At 44.2% G+C, this 18,441-nt stretch overlaps 1 protein-coding gene across 5 annotated transcripts in view; it reads left to right on the top strand.

Moving 5' to 3' along the window:
• The window catches only part of LOC139533941 (synaptotagmin-1-like), a 214,524-nt gene that overhangs the window by 172,453 nt on the left and 23,630 nt on the right, over positions 1–18,441 (top strand). For 3 of the 5 annotated variants that reach the window (XM_071332469.1, XM_071332470.1, XM_071332467.1), the window contains 3 exons: positions 5,473–5,645; positions 8,797–8,922; positions 17,660–17,827. In XM_071332469.1, coding sequence (XP_071188570.1) covers positions 5,473–5,645; positions 8,797–8,922; positions 17,660–17,827 — 467 coding nt within the window. The remainder of the gene's footprint in view (positions 1–5,472; positions 5,646–8,796; positions 8,923–17,659; positions 17,828–18,441) is intronic. The other 2 variants (XM_071332471.1, XM_071332468.1) reach the window with 1 other exon arrangement.

Genomic DNA, 18,441 nt, shown 5'->3' with positions numbered 1-18,441 from the left:
CATACAGAAGTGCGCTGGTTATCAAGGGGCAAAGTATTGACACATTTTTTTGAATTGAAAGACGAGCTTAAAGTTTTCTTTACTGACCATCATTTTCACTTGTCTGACCGCTTGCATGATCATGAGTTTCTCACACGACAGGCCTATCTGGGTGATGTTTTTTCTCGCCTGAATGATCTTAATCTAGGATTACAGGGACTCTCCGCAACTATATTTAGGGACAAAATTGAGGCTATGATTAAGAAGTTGGAGCTCTTCTCTGTCTGCATTAACAAGGACAACACACAGGTATTTCCATCATTGTATGAACTGTATTCGTTATCCCTTTCATGCCCTGCCTCCAGTCCACTTACCGATATCTGATCAAAAGAGCCTCATCGAAATTGCAACAAGCGGTTCTGTGAAAATTTAATTTAATCAGAAACCACTGCCAGATTTCTGGATTGGGCTGCGCTCAGAGTATCCTGCCTTGGCAAATCGCGCTGTTAAGACACTGATGCCCTTTGCAACCACGTACCTGTGTGAGAGTGGATTCTCGGCCCTCACTTGTATGAAAACTAAATACAGGCACAGACTGTGTGTGGGAAATGATTTAAGACTGAGACTCTCTCCAATACAACCCAACATTGCAAGGTTATGTGCATCCTTTCAAGCACACCCTTCTCATTAACCTGTGGTGAGTTATGCACAATTTTCGATGAACATATAAAGTTTTATATGTAAGATGGCTAAATAAAGAGCAAAAAGATTGATTATTATAATATTATTATTTGTTCCCTAGCCCTATAAGAGCTCTTTGTCACTTCCCACGAGCCGGGTTGTGACAAAAACTCACACTCTTATGTTTAATAAATGTATCGTATAGTGTGTGGCAGGCTTACAATGATGGCAAAAAATAACATTTGAGAGTGCGCTGATCCTGGTGCTAGAAGGGGAGGTTGAATGTTTGAAGGGGTACGGGACTATAAAAAGTTTGAGAACCACCGATACAGACAATATCCCCATATTCCATAACCGGAATGAATGTCGACTGAATTATTTGTTTTCTGCTATTTAATTAAAGTTATGACCGATTCCTTTAAATAAGCTGTTGTTAAATAGAGTCAATAATCTCTTACAGATGAAGTTCAGTAAAATGGCGGACTTTGTGAGAGGAATACCTTTCAGTTAATGTAACCTTTTCTTCTTCATCCCAGAGTGTATGTCTGAAAAGATGTGTTAGAACCAAAAGTCCCTCATCCTGTTTGCATTGTTCAGTGTGTCAAGAGTTCCATAGCCATTGGCAGTCTGCAAGGTTTTGTTAAAAAACCCTGTCTGATAACTCAGCTGTCATATTTCAATGGTCCCCATTCCAGACGGTTATCAGATCAATTCTGTCTGGAAGAAAAAAAACATGAGTTTGATAAGAAAGCTGGGGACTCGGAGCGCCAGATAAACGCAGCTGGAGCGTCCCGGTTCGGAGCGAATGAGCCAAAGGGCCCTGCTGTGTCCTTGAAGGCATCCGGAGGAGAAAAGATGGTAGACTTATCAGTTGGCCGTTGATATTCACAGCTGAAAGCCAAGGAGGTGTCTCATTGTGTGGCGTATTGGCTGCCGCTCGCTGGATGGTTTTTGACTACGGCGGCAGAAATGTGATTTGCGCCTCTTCTCGGGAGCTGTGAACACTGAACACGCATTTCATCATCCAGAGCCTCCATTGTTTTCCGTTCGCCGTTGTGTGTGGCGGAACGAGAGATAACTACTGCTTAAAGTTGAAGTGCGGTGCACCCGCTGGCGTCGCGGTCTCAAGGGAGAATAGACACACCATGTAGTTAATTAGGGAATGCTTTTATTGCTTTCGGGGACTCAGGTTATTTGAATTAAGCACCACAAAAGTGTCTTGCAGTATTAGATACATGCAGAATAAAGTATATAAGCAAGGCCAGGGTTATTGCATTGAATTTCACAGCAGTGGGCTGTGCATTATAACGGTCACGTACCGCTGATGTCAAAACATTGTAAATAACCACAGAGGATGGCAGTACCATTTAAAAACATTATATTTCATGATGCACAACGGAATCCAATTGCAGTGCAGTCTGCTTCGTCGAAATAATGCCAAATTCCACTGTTATATCAGTTCATTTATTTACACTCCTGCTGTGTCATTGATATTAGAAATTATTTTATCAGACCTCCCATTTGAAAAAGTGTCACAGCTTTGCAGTTCCTTCAGTGGGAATATGACTTACCATCCCAGCTTTCAGGCCTGAAATAGGATCCTGCCACATCTCCGACACTTCCATTAAAAGATAGTCTGCCAGGCTGTGTGGAAAAAAATGACCAGTCAAACACTGGAACATATGGTGGTATCCCAAAGGTATCAGTCTCAGACCGCTGCCCCTGCTTTGGCCAAGGAGCAGAGGAGAGGTTTTAACTCAGCCCTAAACCTGTGACTTTAGGGTCAACCGAGGATGCAAGAGGAAATGGAGTCAGTGATGGATAGCGAGGTATAGGTATTGATAATTACTATACTGACGCAAAGTGACATAGTTTTAACACTAAAACAATTATAACAAACAAATTTCAAAACAATATTTCATATTTTTCAAATATTATCTTGTTTACCGTTCAACAACTTTGTGAGCAGCAGCAAACCAGTTTTTCGAGAGACTACAGCGAATTCAAAATGGTGTGGATCGAGGGAGATTGTCACTGCCATTAGCACACCACTGTGGCAAGGCCAAGGCTGTAGATCCCAAAGTTATTTTAGAGCATCACTCAATGTTTTTCTTTAAAGGAGAGTGCTTATCGATTTTGTTCTTTCCCCCTCCCTCCTCTCTGGCGGTGAGGGAAATTCAGTGAAGCGCTGGCGAGCCAAAGCCCCAGGGAGAATAGACCGTCATATATTTCTCCTGCGATGGTTCTTTCTAGTGGCCCGCAGATATAGAGTCTTCAAAGTAGCACTGAAAGGTGACAAACGTTGGATTTACAATGAAGCCAATTTGGCTCCCAGTGTTCCATACGAATAGAGTTAGTAGTACCACAACAGGTTTCTGAGTAGTGTACAGAGAGAAAATGTACCATGTAATCTTTACTATGGTCCTAATTATTCTGTAATTATACTGAACAAAAATATAAATGCAATATGCAACAATTTCAGCAATTTTACTGAGTTACAGTTCATATAAGGAAATCAGTCAATTTAAATAAATAAATTAGGCCCTAATCTATGGATTTCACATGACTGGGCAGGGGCACAGCCATGGGTGGACCTGAGAGGGCATAGGCCCACCCACTTGGGAGCCAGGCCCACCCACTGGGGAGCTAGACCCAGCCAATTAGAATGAGTCTTTCCACACAAAAAGGCATTATTACAGACAGAAATACTCCTCAGTTTCATCAACTGTCTGGGTGGCTGGTCTCAGACGATCCCCCAGGTGAAGAAGCCAGATGTGGAGGTCCTGAGCTGGCGTGGTTACACATGGTCTGCAGTTGTGAGGCCGGTTGGACATACTGCGAAATTCCCTAAAACGACGTTGGAGGCGGCTTATGGTAGGGAAATGAATATTCAATTCTCTGGCAACAGCTCTTGTGGACATTCCTGCAGTCAGCATGCCAATTGCACGCTCCCTCAAAACTTGTTTGACAAAACTGCACATTTTGGAGTTGCTTTTTATTGTCCCCAGCACAAGGTGCACCTGTGTAATGATCATGCTGTTTAATCAGCTTCTTGATATGCCACACCTGTCAGGTGGATGGATTATCTTGGCAAAGGAGAATGCTCAATAACAGGGATGTAAACAAATATGCTTTTGTGGGTATTGAACATTTCTGGGATCTTTTATTTCAACTCATGAAACTCTGGAACAACACTTTACATGTTGTCTTTATATTTTTGTTCAGTATAGCTTGCTTGAATTTATACAGGTGGGAAAACTGTTTAATTATCAGATCCTTTGTTGGTAAAGTAAATCAAACCAGCCTGAATCTACCATATGGTCTCCATCTTGTGCATGGTAAATATTGACGAAAACATATTTTGTTTGCTGATGGGGCTGTTGGTGGCCCTCTCTGTTGAAAGGAGGTGTGGGTTGCAAGGTGTTTGATGTTTTGTGAGCAGAAGCCGTAATTATCCCTCCAGAATGGAGCAGTCTGACACTGTGTTTCTGTCCTCATTATTTACAGCACGTCTGGCCACTCTACCATTCCTCTGATACATTTAACAACCCACTTTTGTGCCGTGCATAGCTGGTGGCTGTGTGTGTGTGTGTGCGTTCTGTCGGGGAGAACTGCCTGACTCCTGCTGTTTAGATGGGCGTCCCTGTTTGTCAGCAGGCGGTTAGAGTGATCACCGTGCTGCGGTGCTGAGTGGCTCCCTGTCTGCCTGTGACAGCCCTGACTGGACCTTTCAGCTGGACTGTTAAGTCCATTCAGCCTTATCTAAAATAGGGCCTACAGTGGGGAGGAAAAAAAAAACACGTCATTACATTCTCAATTAAAGTAACATAATGGTCCATGGCTGTTTAAGTATCCTTTGCCGAGTAGGTCACATCCACGAGCAATGCTAAGAAATTGACTTCACAAAAACTCTCAAAGAAAGTTCTCAGAAACTGGCTAGTATGAGATGAATCTGAGACAAACGTGTGAATAGGAACTCTCTTTGAGAGAGAAGTGTCAAAACCCATGAACATGATGAGTGGTCATGCAATCACTGACTCGACACGGTCACGCTACAGTTGGTAACTCACTCTCCAACAGGCCCTGCAAATTACCTCTACACCCTGACCTGTGTGCCCGTGATTGGTGTGAAAGTATCCGTTGTCAGAGAGAAATGTTTTGTTTAAATGGCAAGTGGAAAATGCCAACCTCTGTTATTTCCACTAAATTGGCCGAGGATGCTCAGTGAAGCGTCGGGACAATCGTTAGGAGTCCATGTCTAGACTGCAGATCGGGGACGCTGCCACCCACCACTGTTGATCAAAGTCTTCCGTCTGCACATTACCTTTACATTTGAGTCATTTAGCAGACGCTCTTATTCAGAGTGACTTACAGGAGCAATTAAGATGAAGTGCCTTGTTCAAGGGCACATCAGCAGATTTTTCACCTAGCGGCTCGGGATTCGAATCAGCGACCTTACGGTTACTGGCCCAACGTTCTTAACCGCTAGGCGACCTGCCGTCCCACATCCTTATGTCTTTCTCTATGTCCTCATTCACCCCAGCTGCTGCTGCAGCCGCTCTCTTCAACAAGTAATCTCAACGTCCCGCCATCAGAGTCATTCGTTAGATGCAGGGAGATGGTGACCAGGCATTTCTGGTCAGCTCGTGCCTTGTTTGAAACAGACAATGGTGCCATATTCTCGACGAGGCACTTTTGGTTGTTTGAGAAAAGAAGAGTGAGAGCAATGGTGTGGTTTTCTTCAACCAGGTATGGCCCCATCGTTGATACTATATAGTTGTCTAACCTGTGTCCCTGTGTGTCCCTCTCCAGTGCCAAATTGGGCCATCGTCTCCATCGCCTTCGTGGCCGTGGTCCTGGTCCTCTCCTGCTGCTTCTGCATCTGCAAGAAGTGGATATTCAAGAAGAAGAACAAAAAGAAGGGCAAAGACAAGGGCAAGAATGCCATCAACATGATGGACGTGAACGACGGTGCAAAAACCGAGGTAAAGACTTTGTACTACTGCCATTGAACGTTATTGATTAGAGTTAATAGTTTGTTAGTCAACAGTAGTATTTGATAATGCCAAGTTGTTCTGTATTTTCTACTGCATTTTCTACTACTTACCTTTTACTTCAAGGTATATACATTTTTATACATTGCGAGTTTCATATTATCTGTGATTGACTGTAGCCAGAAATGACATCACTGACTTTTATTACACTTACCCGGCACCTGACATTCATTGATGATTGAAACCTATAATGAATGCATATACAGTATATTTCAGAATAATAATCTTCACATAACAAAGCGATTTCACTATACAATTTATCAGACATACATCTAGTTTAGGCCAGGGGTGGGCAATCTTTTTGGCTCAAGGGGCCAAATTTCAACGGAGGGCCGCACAGAATTTAAAAAAATACTTTCTATCTAATTTTAAAAGTTCAAGTGTGGCCTGGAGTTTTTTTTTACCCAAAATAATTGAATGGGCCCGCGTCCCGTAGTTTGCCCCGCCCCTGGTTTAGGCCAAACTCTCCCCCATGAAGACCAGTGGACACACACGACACGACTTGTGTTGACATTGTTGCGTCTGCGATGACTCCTCCCCATCCACTCTGATTGCAGGACTGTTAAGGAAGCCTGCCGTTTATAATCGCCTCAGAGAGAATATTCAATCTCTCTTTCTGTTCCTCTCAATATTTTAATGTGTTAAGAACAATGAGCGCTGAGTACGGTATGCTGTATTGCCAGTGGTATCAACCCAGAGAAATGACATTAGCTAATAACGAGCGAGGGGAGTGAATTAATTCCGCCCTCCCTCTCCAACGCACACAGAGAGAATAGGGAACACACAACTCTTTAACCCCAGTTAGAATACTAATTGCATTAGCGAAGGTTCTCAATCCCCCCCCCCCCCCCCACCCCCCCCCCTCTCTGTCAAAGTCTGTTTAATTTGCAGTCTGTCCACGCCAACGCCGCTCACATCATCAATCAGGGACATTGAATTGGGGTAGAGGACAAAGCCCTGTGAGATGATGTAGGAGTATTGAATTGAATAGCTACACAGGCCAGAGACGCAGAGCTGTTACACAGTCTGATAAGGAGTGAGCTCCACAAGTTTCATCTGATTCATACCAAAGAGCTTATTGTTGAAATGCTTACAATTCTTTGATTTGTAGAGGCCTCTGCCTTGTGTCCTTGTTCCTAGTGACAGTTGGTAAGCTTTATAATAACACTGATGTATCTTAAGCTTTAGTAAGATATACCCATAGAATTACAATGACTTCAATCTAGAACGAATTCTATTTGGATAGACCACTTTTCCTGTACTGATTTAGGAGCTGCTACGACTTTCACGTCAAGCAATTAGGCTACACACTGCCAATACAACACCCCTATCGGTTACTTATGCAACACACCTATTGGTTAGACATTCTAGGCCATGGGCTCCCGAGCGGTCATTTCTCCTGGTGTGCCTAGACTCTTGTGTTAACTCCTGTGTGTGGTTGTTTTAATGTGTGTTTCTTCCTTCTATGTCCTCCTTATCTGTGTTGTGTCTGATGACTGTGCGGGATTGTCACTGGCGGTAGGTTCCCAATTGTTGTTGGATCCTCCTTAAGCCTGCTGCTCTGATGTTTTGATAGCCTCTTGACAACAACTTACTCCTGTAGAACCAAATATATGTAACTATGCATACAGTACATGTATATCTGCTCTATATATGTGCGTAGTCTTGCACATGCACATATATATGTATGAAAGAAACCCTGGACGCGCTTTAACAAGGTTGAACCACATTGATTCTCCATCTGGCGCCTTTTCAATCTTTGCTTTGCATTTCAAAACGAAGATGTGCCTATGAGCTAAAGTAGAATGGTTAAGTTCAGGGTTAATGCTTTTGAAACCTGTAGTAAGGTTTAGACATACAGTAGCTTTACGTTTCACATACATTCACCTGAAGCCAACAGGCAGATTGACTTGACTTTGACTTAACCCAGTAAAATACCTAATACACATTGTGGGTGTTGAACATGCCTGTCTATTCTGCTATACTCCTCTCCTCTCTGTGTGCAAGCAATAACGAACAAACAATTACATTTTTTATAGTTTTATTTAGGGAAAAATTGACCATAGGTTTGCTTGCACCAGGAGGGGACTCAGATGGGCCGTACAAATTCCAAACAAATCAATGTTGTTCAGCCTTGATGCTTTCACACCAGCAACCTGACCACTAATAGGGCAGGCCCCCATCACCATGACAACATCTCTTACCAACACCTACCTACCTACTGCTGGCATGATGCTTATAGCTTCCATCGGCGTGGGGGTAACACATGCAGCTGAGGGTTCTGACAATGCGATTGTGTCTCCTGATGGGTGAATGATAAGTCAACTGAGAATGTGGGGGTCACAACCAGCATGCAACAATGAAAGTCTGACAATGTCTGACCTTTGGAAGGCAACTTTGACACTGAATGTACTTGAGAGCTAGTTTTTGCCTCTTTAATCGCATGCTTATCAATAACAAACTGACTGCCCCCTGCCTCGAACCCGCCTCTCCCCCACCACTACCAGCATCCCCTCAGAACCAGGCTAGCGAAGGAAAACTCACTCTTCTTCTTCTTCTTCATCATCTTGTTCTTCTTCACTCTCGCCATCTCTTGACATTTTCCTGTTGATTTGTTTTGCACCACAGACTGATCTTCTTGAAATAACATCAAGGGAATTGTCGTTTGTGGTTTGCAGAGGCGCTCTCTCCCTCTCCCCCTCTCCCACTCCTTTTCTCTCTCTTTCTCCCTCTCCCTCCCTCCCTCTCTCCCTCCTCTGCCTGCCCATTACTCTCATCTTTTGGCTCTATCATTTGATCTCTCTCCCCCCTCGCCCCCTCAGACCAAAACACCCACAGATTGATTGAACTGCATCAGGGGTCCCGGCCCGAGGCTAGCGCATCACCGAGCATGTCCTGGTGTTAACCGCTGTGGTGTTTTAGTGCTTGTCCCCCCATTATAATCCCCCCAAAGAGAGGCAGCTTTTTTCAGGAGACGGGCCCGCTGGCACACCCGCTGGCAGGCCCGGGGCGGGGCAGGGCGACAGCCGTCTAAGGGACTGGCACACGGAGGGCACTGACTGTTGGTGGGTGTCTCCTTCAGGCCTTGAAGGATGAGGATGACGCTGAGACAGGCCTGACCGATACAGAGAAAGAGCCCGAGCCCAAGGAGGAAGAGAAACTGGGAAAATTACAGTTCAGCCTGGATTACAATTTCACAGAGAATACGGTAAGGGTCCGCCTCTGATATCCACTCTCTCTGTCGTTGTCGTTGTTGTCCGAAACGTCTCTCCTTCGTAAGTATGGTCACCCCCATCTTCCTCTGTGGTTGGTCCATCGACTCATCAATCCATTTAAAAAAACACTGAGAAAATGTTGCCTACCCAGGTAATGCAGAACATACTCCTACTGTTCATTGTTGTATCACCACTGTTTATTATTAATGCCTATAACTGCAGCATGTTAACCGGAGCTTATCAACTACACCTCACCAGAGGATCACGGTGGTTGGGTTGGTTTGTGAATGAATCACTCCTCCTCTCGCAAACAATCCCGTCTTGGGATCTCGGTATTTCTGGGTTTACCGTTTTTTTGTAAAAGTGCCCTCTTTCAGCCTTGACGGGAACACAGTCCCCTCTGGAATCCATCTGCTGTATTTTTCCCTCCGTCTGGGTTTTAAAAAGCAGAGCGACTTGAGGAGCAGACCAACTTCCAGATGTTGTGTGACAGATCATAGAGGAGGGTGGAAGGCAGCGTGGAGAGGAAGCTCTGCTGTCCTTCACTGGGGCCCTGCTAACTCCCTGTCATTAACAGAGCCGATGGACAGACTGAGATTAGCCATTCACACACATCTGTCACTCTGTCTCGTCCACGTGGCCAGGAGTTTTCATTGGCTCACTGGGTTAGAGTATGGTGCTAGCAACACCAGGGTTGTGGGTTCAATTCCAACATGAGCTGAATGGATAGTATGTTGACAGTTCTCTGTGGATTGCTTTGTCACTTTGGGTGAAAGTGTTCGCTGAACCGCCATATTATATTATGCTCACGTTCGGAACATTAGAGATTCTCCACATGCATCACAACTTTCCCCTGAAAGACCCTCAAGCACTCTGTTTGTCCTTAAATGAAAATGCTTTAGCAAATGTAGTGATGGTAACAGACAGTAATGATGCTAATCATGAGGATTAATAATCACAAAAATCCCTCACGCACTCAGTTGTTATGGCCATAATAGTCATGGTCATTATCATAATATCAGTCAAATTTATTCTGATAAAGAGCCTTATTACCATTTAAGACTAATGCACTAACTGAATACTAGTCACATTACTTATTTTATATATTGGGTCCAATATAGCTTTCTCCATTCCCAGTAGTTTACTGAGCTGTCATGCAGTGTAAAACCATACCAGCCTGTTCTGTGAGACTCTGTGATTACAGTGGTCCATTAATAATAAGCACTGTAATTCCATAATGGATCCATAATGAATGGATGGCAGTTGTCACTGTGTGTGTGACAGAAACCTGGAGCATTGGGCCCGGCGCTCACTGACAGTACCCAGCTCTGAGGCTGAGAGACAAGCCAGGGAACCAGGGACTATTGTCAGTCTGACCCACTTTCAGTTCAGCAGCAGCCACAGCAGAGAGCCACAGAGCCCCCTACTCACTCAGCTCCTGTGTCTTCAGATCAGGTCCACAGAGTAGAAGCAATCATGGTGAAAAGACTGCCCTAGTCTGAGGAAGAGTGGCTGGCACAGGTGATTGTTCCACTAGTTGTTCTCTTGTCCTCTGCTGAGAACGTTGGCGGGGGAGGGGGAGGAGGAGGAGGGGGTGGAGGAGGAGGGGGGGGGAGGAGCAGGGGGGACAGGAGGGCTCTCATTTTGTTTAAAGGTAATCTGCCCTTCTCAGCTCAGTAGAGCAGGGCCTCTCTCTGAATGGAGGAAAGAGAAAGACCAGTATGGTCAAATGTCTCCGCCTGTTTCTGTTAGTTAAGCACCAGTGATGGCTACTGGCCCAGGCCTCTATTAGAATGGGGGTGTGGGGGTTTAATGAGAGCACAAGTTAGTAAAGAATTCGGTACCCAGAGTACGGTGGCCGTATAAAGCAGCTCCACCACAAATGATCCACAAAGGAGCCAGAATGGGAAACATAATATGCTATTTCCCACTTTCAACATCATAGTAATGTCCCTTTTAATGGGTCGAAAGGAGACCCTCTGCATTCATAAAAGAGAGTCTACCGTCTCCCTTATATTGGGTAGGAATAATGAAAACCACAGTTTTTCCCCATTACCTTTCTCTGTCTATCCAAATGTACTTCTACCATTGACCTCTGAAAGAGAATACGTTCTCAGAGGCTCCAGCGAAAAGCAAGAGAAGACAGGAGGAATATGACATCTCCTTTCACATCCCCTTGGGGCGTTCTCCTTTGAAGTGTGCAGTGTTTGTGTGGCTATGTGGAGCTGTAGGGAGGGACCAGGGAGGGAGTATCGGAACAACTCAATTCAGGACGTGCTGCCCGGGGCTTAGTCACAATTGCAGGTGCACACCGTTCTCCAGCTTTACGTCAGCGGCCAATATCACACATACAGGGAAGGGTTACGACCCGGCAGGCCCTTCTCTGTGACAGGACACTGCCCCTCCGTTAAACACACACAGGGAAGGGTTACGACCCGGCAGGCCCTTCTCTGTGACAGGACGCTGCCCCTCCGTTAAACACACACAGGGAAGGGTTACGACCCGGCAGGCCCTTCTCTGTGACAGGACGCTGCCCCTCCGTTAAACACACACAGGGAAGGGTTACGACCCGGCAGGCCCTTCTCTGTGACAGGACACTGCCCCTCCGTTAAACACACACAGGGAAGGGTTACGACCCGGCAGGCCCTTCTCTGTGACAGGACGCTGCCCCTCCGTTAAACACACACAGGGAAGGGTTACGACCCGGCAGGCCCTTCTCTGTGACAGGACGCTGCCCCTCCGTTAAACACACACAGGGAAGGGTTACGACCCGGCAGGCCCTTCTCTGTGACAGGACGCTGCCCCTCCGTTAAACACACACAGGGAAGGGTTACGACCCGGCAGGCCCTTCTCTATGACAGGACGCTGCCCCTCCGTTAAACACACACAGGGATGGGTTACGACCCGGCAGGCCCTTCTCTGTGACAGGACACTGCCCCTCCGTTAAACACACACAGGTTTACAGACCTGGGGAATGTGAAAGAAGCCAGATCAGATGTTCAGTATTGTGAGGATCATATAACACCAACACAGATTGGAATAGTACCCTTTTAATAAACCAGTTTAGTAGTACCCTTTAAATAAACCAGTTTAATAGTACCCTTTTAATAATCCAATTTAGTAGTACCCTTTTAATAATCCAATTTAGTAGTACCCTTTAATAAACCAGTTTAGTAGTACCTTTTAATATACCAGTTTAGTAGTACCTTTTAATAATCACGTTTCAGTGGTGGGAAAATTACCCAATTGTCATACTTGAGTAAAAGTAAAGATACTTTAATAGGAAATGACTCAAGTTAAAGTGAAAGTCACCCAGTAAAATACTACTTGAGTAAAAGTCCCAAAGTATTTGGGTTTAAATATACTTAAGTATCAAAAGTAAATGTAATTGTAAACATATACTTTAACGTCAAAAGTAAAAGTAAAAGTGTAAATCATTTCAAATTACTTCTATTAGGCAATCTAAATGGCACAATTTCTTGTTTCTTAAAATGTACGGATAGTCAAAGGCAAACTCCAGCACTCAGACATAATTTACAAATGAAGCATTTGTGTTTAGTAAGTCTGTCAGATCAGAGGCAGTAGGGTGACCAGGGATGTTCTCTTGATAAGTGTGTGATTTGGACCATTTTCCTGTCCTGTTAAGCATTCAAAATGTAACGACTACTTTTGGGTGTCAGGGAAAATGTATGGAGGAAAATGTACATTCTTTTCTTTAGGAATGTAGTGGATTAAAAGTTGTCCAAAATATAAATATTAAAGTAAAGTACAGATATCCAAAAAAACTACTTAAGTAGTAATTTAAATTATTTTTACTTAAGTACTTTATACCACTGTCCAGTTTAGTAGTACCCTTTAATAATCCACTTTAGTGTAGCTGTTGGCCCTTTTCTACACTTGACTCAACTGGTCCCTCTGAGAATATTCAAATATTATGAAATATTCAGCTAGTCTGAATCTGACTGTTTAACTCTTGACTGTGGACATGTGTTCTGTACGTGTTGTATTAAACAATAGAGGTGGTTTCACAGCAGAACACCTGATTTGAGTTTTGTAATAGGTAAAACCTAGTACGTAAACGGTCTTCGTCACAGACCTCCAGTCCCATCATCCTCTCAGAGATGATGGAGATGAGTCCAGCTGGGTGGAGGCTCACAGTAAATGCAGTGTGACACCGTGTAGCAGGACACCTGACACTGCTTCTCTCTGGACAACTGTAGGGAAATCTAATGGACAGCATGTCAGGATTAATTGACACACTTGCATAGAGATGACTGCTGGTTAACATTTTGAGCTCTGCAGAATTCTTTTTGAAAGCTACAATAGCATCACAGTGAGGTCTTTGGTAAGTGACTTCAGGATAATTGTACATACAGTGCCTTCAGAAAGTATTCACACCCCAGTTACAGAGTTTAATGGCTGTGATAAGACAAAACTGAGGATAGATGAACAACATTATTTAACCTAAATGACAGAGTGAAAAGAAAGAAGCCTGTACAGAATAAAAAATATTCCAAAACATGTATCCTGTTTGCAAAAAGGCACTAACGTAAAACTGCAAAAAATAAACTTAATGTCCTGAATACAAAGTGTTATGTTTGGGGCAAATCATCCAACACATCACTGAGTACCACTCCTCATATATTCAACCATGGTGGTGGCTGAATCATGTTATGGGTATGCTTGTCATCGTCAAGGACCAGGGAGTTTTTTAGGATGAAAAGAAACAGAATAGAGCCAAGCACAGGCAAAATCATAGAGGGAAAACCTGGTCTAGTCTGCTTTCCAACAGACACTGGGAGAACTTAATCTTTCAGCAGGACAATAACCTAAAACACAAGGCCAAATGTACACTGGAGTTGCTTACCAAGACGACATTGATTGTTTCTGAGTGGTCCAGTTACAGTTTTGACTTAAATTGGCTTGAAAATCTATGGCAAGAAAATGGCTGTCTAGCAATGATCAAGAACTAATTTGACAGAGCTTGAAGATTTTTACAATCTAGGTGTGCAAAGCTCTTAGAGACGTACCTAGAGTGACTCACAGCTGTAAACACTGACAAAGGTGATTCTAGCATGTATTCCCTCAGGGGTGTGAATACTTATGTAAATTACATATTTCTGTATTTAATTGTCATACATTTGCTAACTTTTCTAAAAACATGTTTTCACGTTGTCATTATGGGGTATTGTGTGTAGATGGGTGAGAGAACAAAATATATTTAATACATTTTGAAGAACATACATGTACAGTATCTTAGTTGTTCCCTTTGGGTTGCTTTAGCTTTCTGTTCAAACTACACTGAGTGTACAACATATTAGGAACACTTGCTCTTTCCATGACAGACTGACCAGGTGTATCCAGCTGAAAGATATGATCCCTTATTGATGTTACCAGCTAAATTCACTTCAATCTGTATAGATGGAGGGGAGGAGACAGGTTTAATAACAAGGATTTTTAAGCCTTGAGACTATTGAGACATGGATTGTATATGTGTGCCATTCAGAGGGTGAATGGGCAAGACCAAATATTTAAGTGCATTTGAACGGGGTATGGTAGTAGGTGTCTGGTGCACTGGCTTGAGTGTGTCAAGAACTGCAATGCTGCTGGGTTTTTCACGCTCAACAGTTTCCCGTGTGTATCAAGAATGGTACACCACCCAAAGGACATCCAGCCAATAGCAGGCCACTTGTCAAAAACGGGTCATTGATGAAAGAGGACAAAGGAGGCTGACATGAATTGTGCAGAGCAACAGTCGGGCTACAGTTAGTCAACTGACAGACTAGTACAACATTGGTGCCCAAAGACCCATAAAAGAATGCACAACTCATCGTACCTTGACATGAATGGGGTATGGCAGCCGACGACTTTACTGCGTTTGCAGTGGGCTAAGGAATGAAAACACTGGACACTGGAGAATTGGAACATCATTGAATCATTGGGATTCATCATTGGTCTGATGAATCCCAGTTCCTGCTGTTTCACGCATATGGGAGGACTAGGGTATGGGTACATGCATCCATCATGCCACCTGTCAACATTGCAGGATGGTGGTGTTATAGTGTGGGGTGTGTTGGGCCCCTTGATAAAAGTGGAGCAACATTTGAATGCCTCAGGATATCTGAACATCATTGGTAATCAGATGCATCCCTTCATGGCATCAGTGTATCCATCTGCAAATATATTTTTTTCTGCAGGAGAATGCCCCATGCCACAAAGCTAGCATTGTATAGGAATGGATCCACGGACATGACAGTGAATTCAGCTGACTGCAGTGGCCTGCCCAGTCACCAGATCTCAATCCATTTGAGCGTCTGTGGGATGAGATAGAAAAGCTATTGGAGGTAGAGATCCACTACCAGCCAACTTGACACAACTGTGGAAAGCATTGGAGTCAACATGGGCCAGCATCGCTGTGGAACGCTTTCGACACCTTGTAGAGTCCATGCCCCAACAAATTGAGGCTGTTCTGAGGGCAAAGGGGGGTGCAACTCAATATTACAAAGGTGTTCCTAATGTTTTGTACACTCAGTTTCAGAAGTTGGAATCTCAGTTATTTTCCAATCGTTTAGTTTTGAACAGAACCATCATTTATTTTGTTCCAATACATTGCTTCCGACCAGCAAAATAAAGTTCTGTACCGGTTCAAACCAAAAAAAGTAACATTTGATATCTTTCCTTTTTGTGCCTTTTTAGACCTCTGAAATCCACATTTAGCTCAACATTAAATTACTTCACCAATGTATAGTGGATCCATTCCTATACAATCCTAGCCTTGCATTGGACAAACTAGTGTAGTGTAGGCTGTGGAGAGTGCTGGGCATGAAGTGCTGGATATATTGTTGTTATGACATGCATTATCTGAATTTGGAGGAGCGACTTCTATGAAGGAACTTTGAACTTCAGAGAGTTGACTTAACATTGGACCAGAGCTAGCCCTTGAGCATGACTCTCAGTTTCATTACATTAAACATAATGCTGCCTAGAGTTTTCAAGAGCTAGACCAGAGCTATCTAACAAGCTAGCTGGCTAACAAGCTTGTATGTGCAGAGCAGCACCAGAAATATAATAAAAATGCTTCTTACCTTTTTGTAGTTAATAAATCCAATGTGAAACTTGATAACTATCTTTAACTAGCACTCTAATTAAAAATCTCTCTCCCTAATTTCTGAATCACGCCTGTAACACCAGTAGCTACAGCAGACTATGCATGGTTCAGAGGGAGGGAGGAACATGTACTGTAGCCTACACACACACTGGAAAAGATGTTCTGGCAGGCACTGGAATACGTTTCTGAATGACAGTGAGGGCACTGTGTTGCATTTTTTGTCGGACTGGGAAAAAATTCTGGAGTGTAAAATAACGTTATTAACAGGTTACCATGCTTTTCAAATAATGGTTCTGTTCCGGAACAGTATACAGTAGATCACTTTCGTTCTCGGATCTGGTTCTGTTCCTCGAAAAATGTAATTATTTTCCGGATATTGGTTCTGTTCCCTGAACCGTTTCTAACCTCTGCTCAGTGTATATAACAAGACTATAACGTTTTTGTGTATATAACAAGAATATAACAATGTTTTGCATTAGCATGGGCGCATTTTGGCACAATATCACCCCCATTGACAGAGGGGGTTCCATCTATGTTTCTCCCATGTTGTGTTCATGTGCAGTGTACATGGAGTATTTGCTTTGGCCTCTGTATTGTGTCATCACACAGTCATCCCCCACTCCCATCATTTTTTTACTTTTAATTAACTAGGCAAGTCAGTTAAGAACAAATTCTTATTTACAATGACAGCCTACCCCGGCCAACGCAGGCCAATTGTGTGCCACCCTATGGGACTCCCAATCATGGCCGGTTGTGATTCAGCTTGGAATCGAACCAGGGTCTGTAGTGATGCCTCTAGCACTGAGATGCAGTGCCTTAGACCACTGCGCCACTCGGGAGCCCTTCCTACAGCTGGAGTCCCATCACCATCTCCCCTGAGCCTTGCTTTAGCACTGATCTGAACTGCGACAACACGGGTCACAAATTATGATGAGATCCAGCATTCGTTGCTATACCGATCCATGCGTTTTGATGACAGCGGGTAGCCTCATTTCTCACGCTCCAATAATCCATGCTGGCTGGCTGGCTCTGACAACTGCTGGAGAGCTCCATGGTTGAGTGCCCTGGTCCCCCTCCAGATTGCTGGATGATGGCTGCCTGACAGGAAGTTGATTGACTGACTAGGAGGCCCCAATAGGCCTTGGAGGAAGCAGCTGTGACTGGCAGGTCAATCAGCCTCCCCTGCCCCCCAGCATGGTTATCAATTATCAGCCTGATGTGGTGGAGAACAGGCCTCTCACTGCAGAGCTCTGACAGGTCCTGCTTTGGCTTAAACCACCGTGCCTTTCACATGAGCGTTACTTTTAATATCACCTATGGCCTGCCTCCATGATTTGAAGAGATAACCGATGGGCCTCTTTCTCATAATTCAATCTAAACTATAGAGGCTCTTGACTTCAATTCTGCTGGTGATCGTTTTAAACCCATGCCATGTCGCATCTCTCCATCCTAGTGTTTTGCACCAGTGATGAGACCGGGGGTTATTCCAATTGAACCACAGCTTGGTGCTCTGTTAGAATGGTGGTGGGATGACAGTCATATCAAGGCTCTGGTATTGCTGTGGGTGGGACTGTAGTGCTGACCAGTCTCTGTTGTCTCCCCTCCACCCTTCCTCTCCACAGCTCATAGTAGGGATCATCCAAGCAGCGGACCTTCCAGCCATGGACATGGGCGGCACCTCGGACCCCTATGTCAAGGTCTACCTGCTACCTGACAAGAAGAAGAAGTTTGAGACCAAGGTCCACAGGAAGACCCTAAACCCCACCTTCAACGAGCAGTTCCAATTCAAGGTACTTATTCAAGGTATAAGAGTAGACTAGACAATACTTCACCCATGCAACTCTCAAACCTTGTCTTGTGCAGCAGTAGTATTAGTAGTAGTAGTCGTAGCAGTAGTAGTAGTAGTAGTAGTTGCTGTTGTTGTATTAGTAGTAGTATTAGTTGTAGTAGAAGTAGTAAACTTTGTATTCCATAATAGCAACAATAGACATTTCTAAAGGAATAGGACAAATACACAATACACAAACCACACATTGAACACAGTAGTTTGTTTAAGCAGGTTGTGTTTGTTTGTTCCTTCTATGACAAAGTCATTTGCATGCTGTGGTGTGTTCGTTCGAGTAAGGTGTGTAGACATGGAGCAGCTGGCCCCGTAACAAGCTGCTGACAGACAGCCTCCTGGTCCACACAGCTGGCCCAGTAACAAGCTCCTGACAGACTGCCTCTTGGTCCATACAGCTGGCCTAGTAACAAGCTGCTGACAGACTGCCTCTTGTTCCATACAGCTGGCCTAGTAACAAGCTGCTGACAGTCTACCTCCTGGTCCATACAGCTGGCCTAGTAACAAGCTGCTGACAGACTGCCTCTTGGTCCATACAGCTGGCCTAGTAACAAGCTGCTGACA

Source organism: Salvelinus alpinus, chromosome 11, assembly GCF_045679555.1.
Source record: "Salvelinus alpinus chromosome 11, SLU_Salpinus.1, whole genome shotgun sequence".
NCBI lineage: Eukaryota > Metazoa > Chordata > Actinopteri > Salmoniformes > Salmonidae > Salvelinus > Salvelinus alpinus.
The sequence above is the reverse complement of the archived record's forward strand: the minus strand, read 5'-3'. Positions and strand labels throughout refer to the sequence as shown.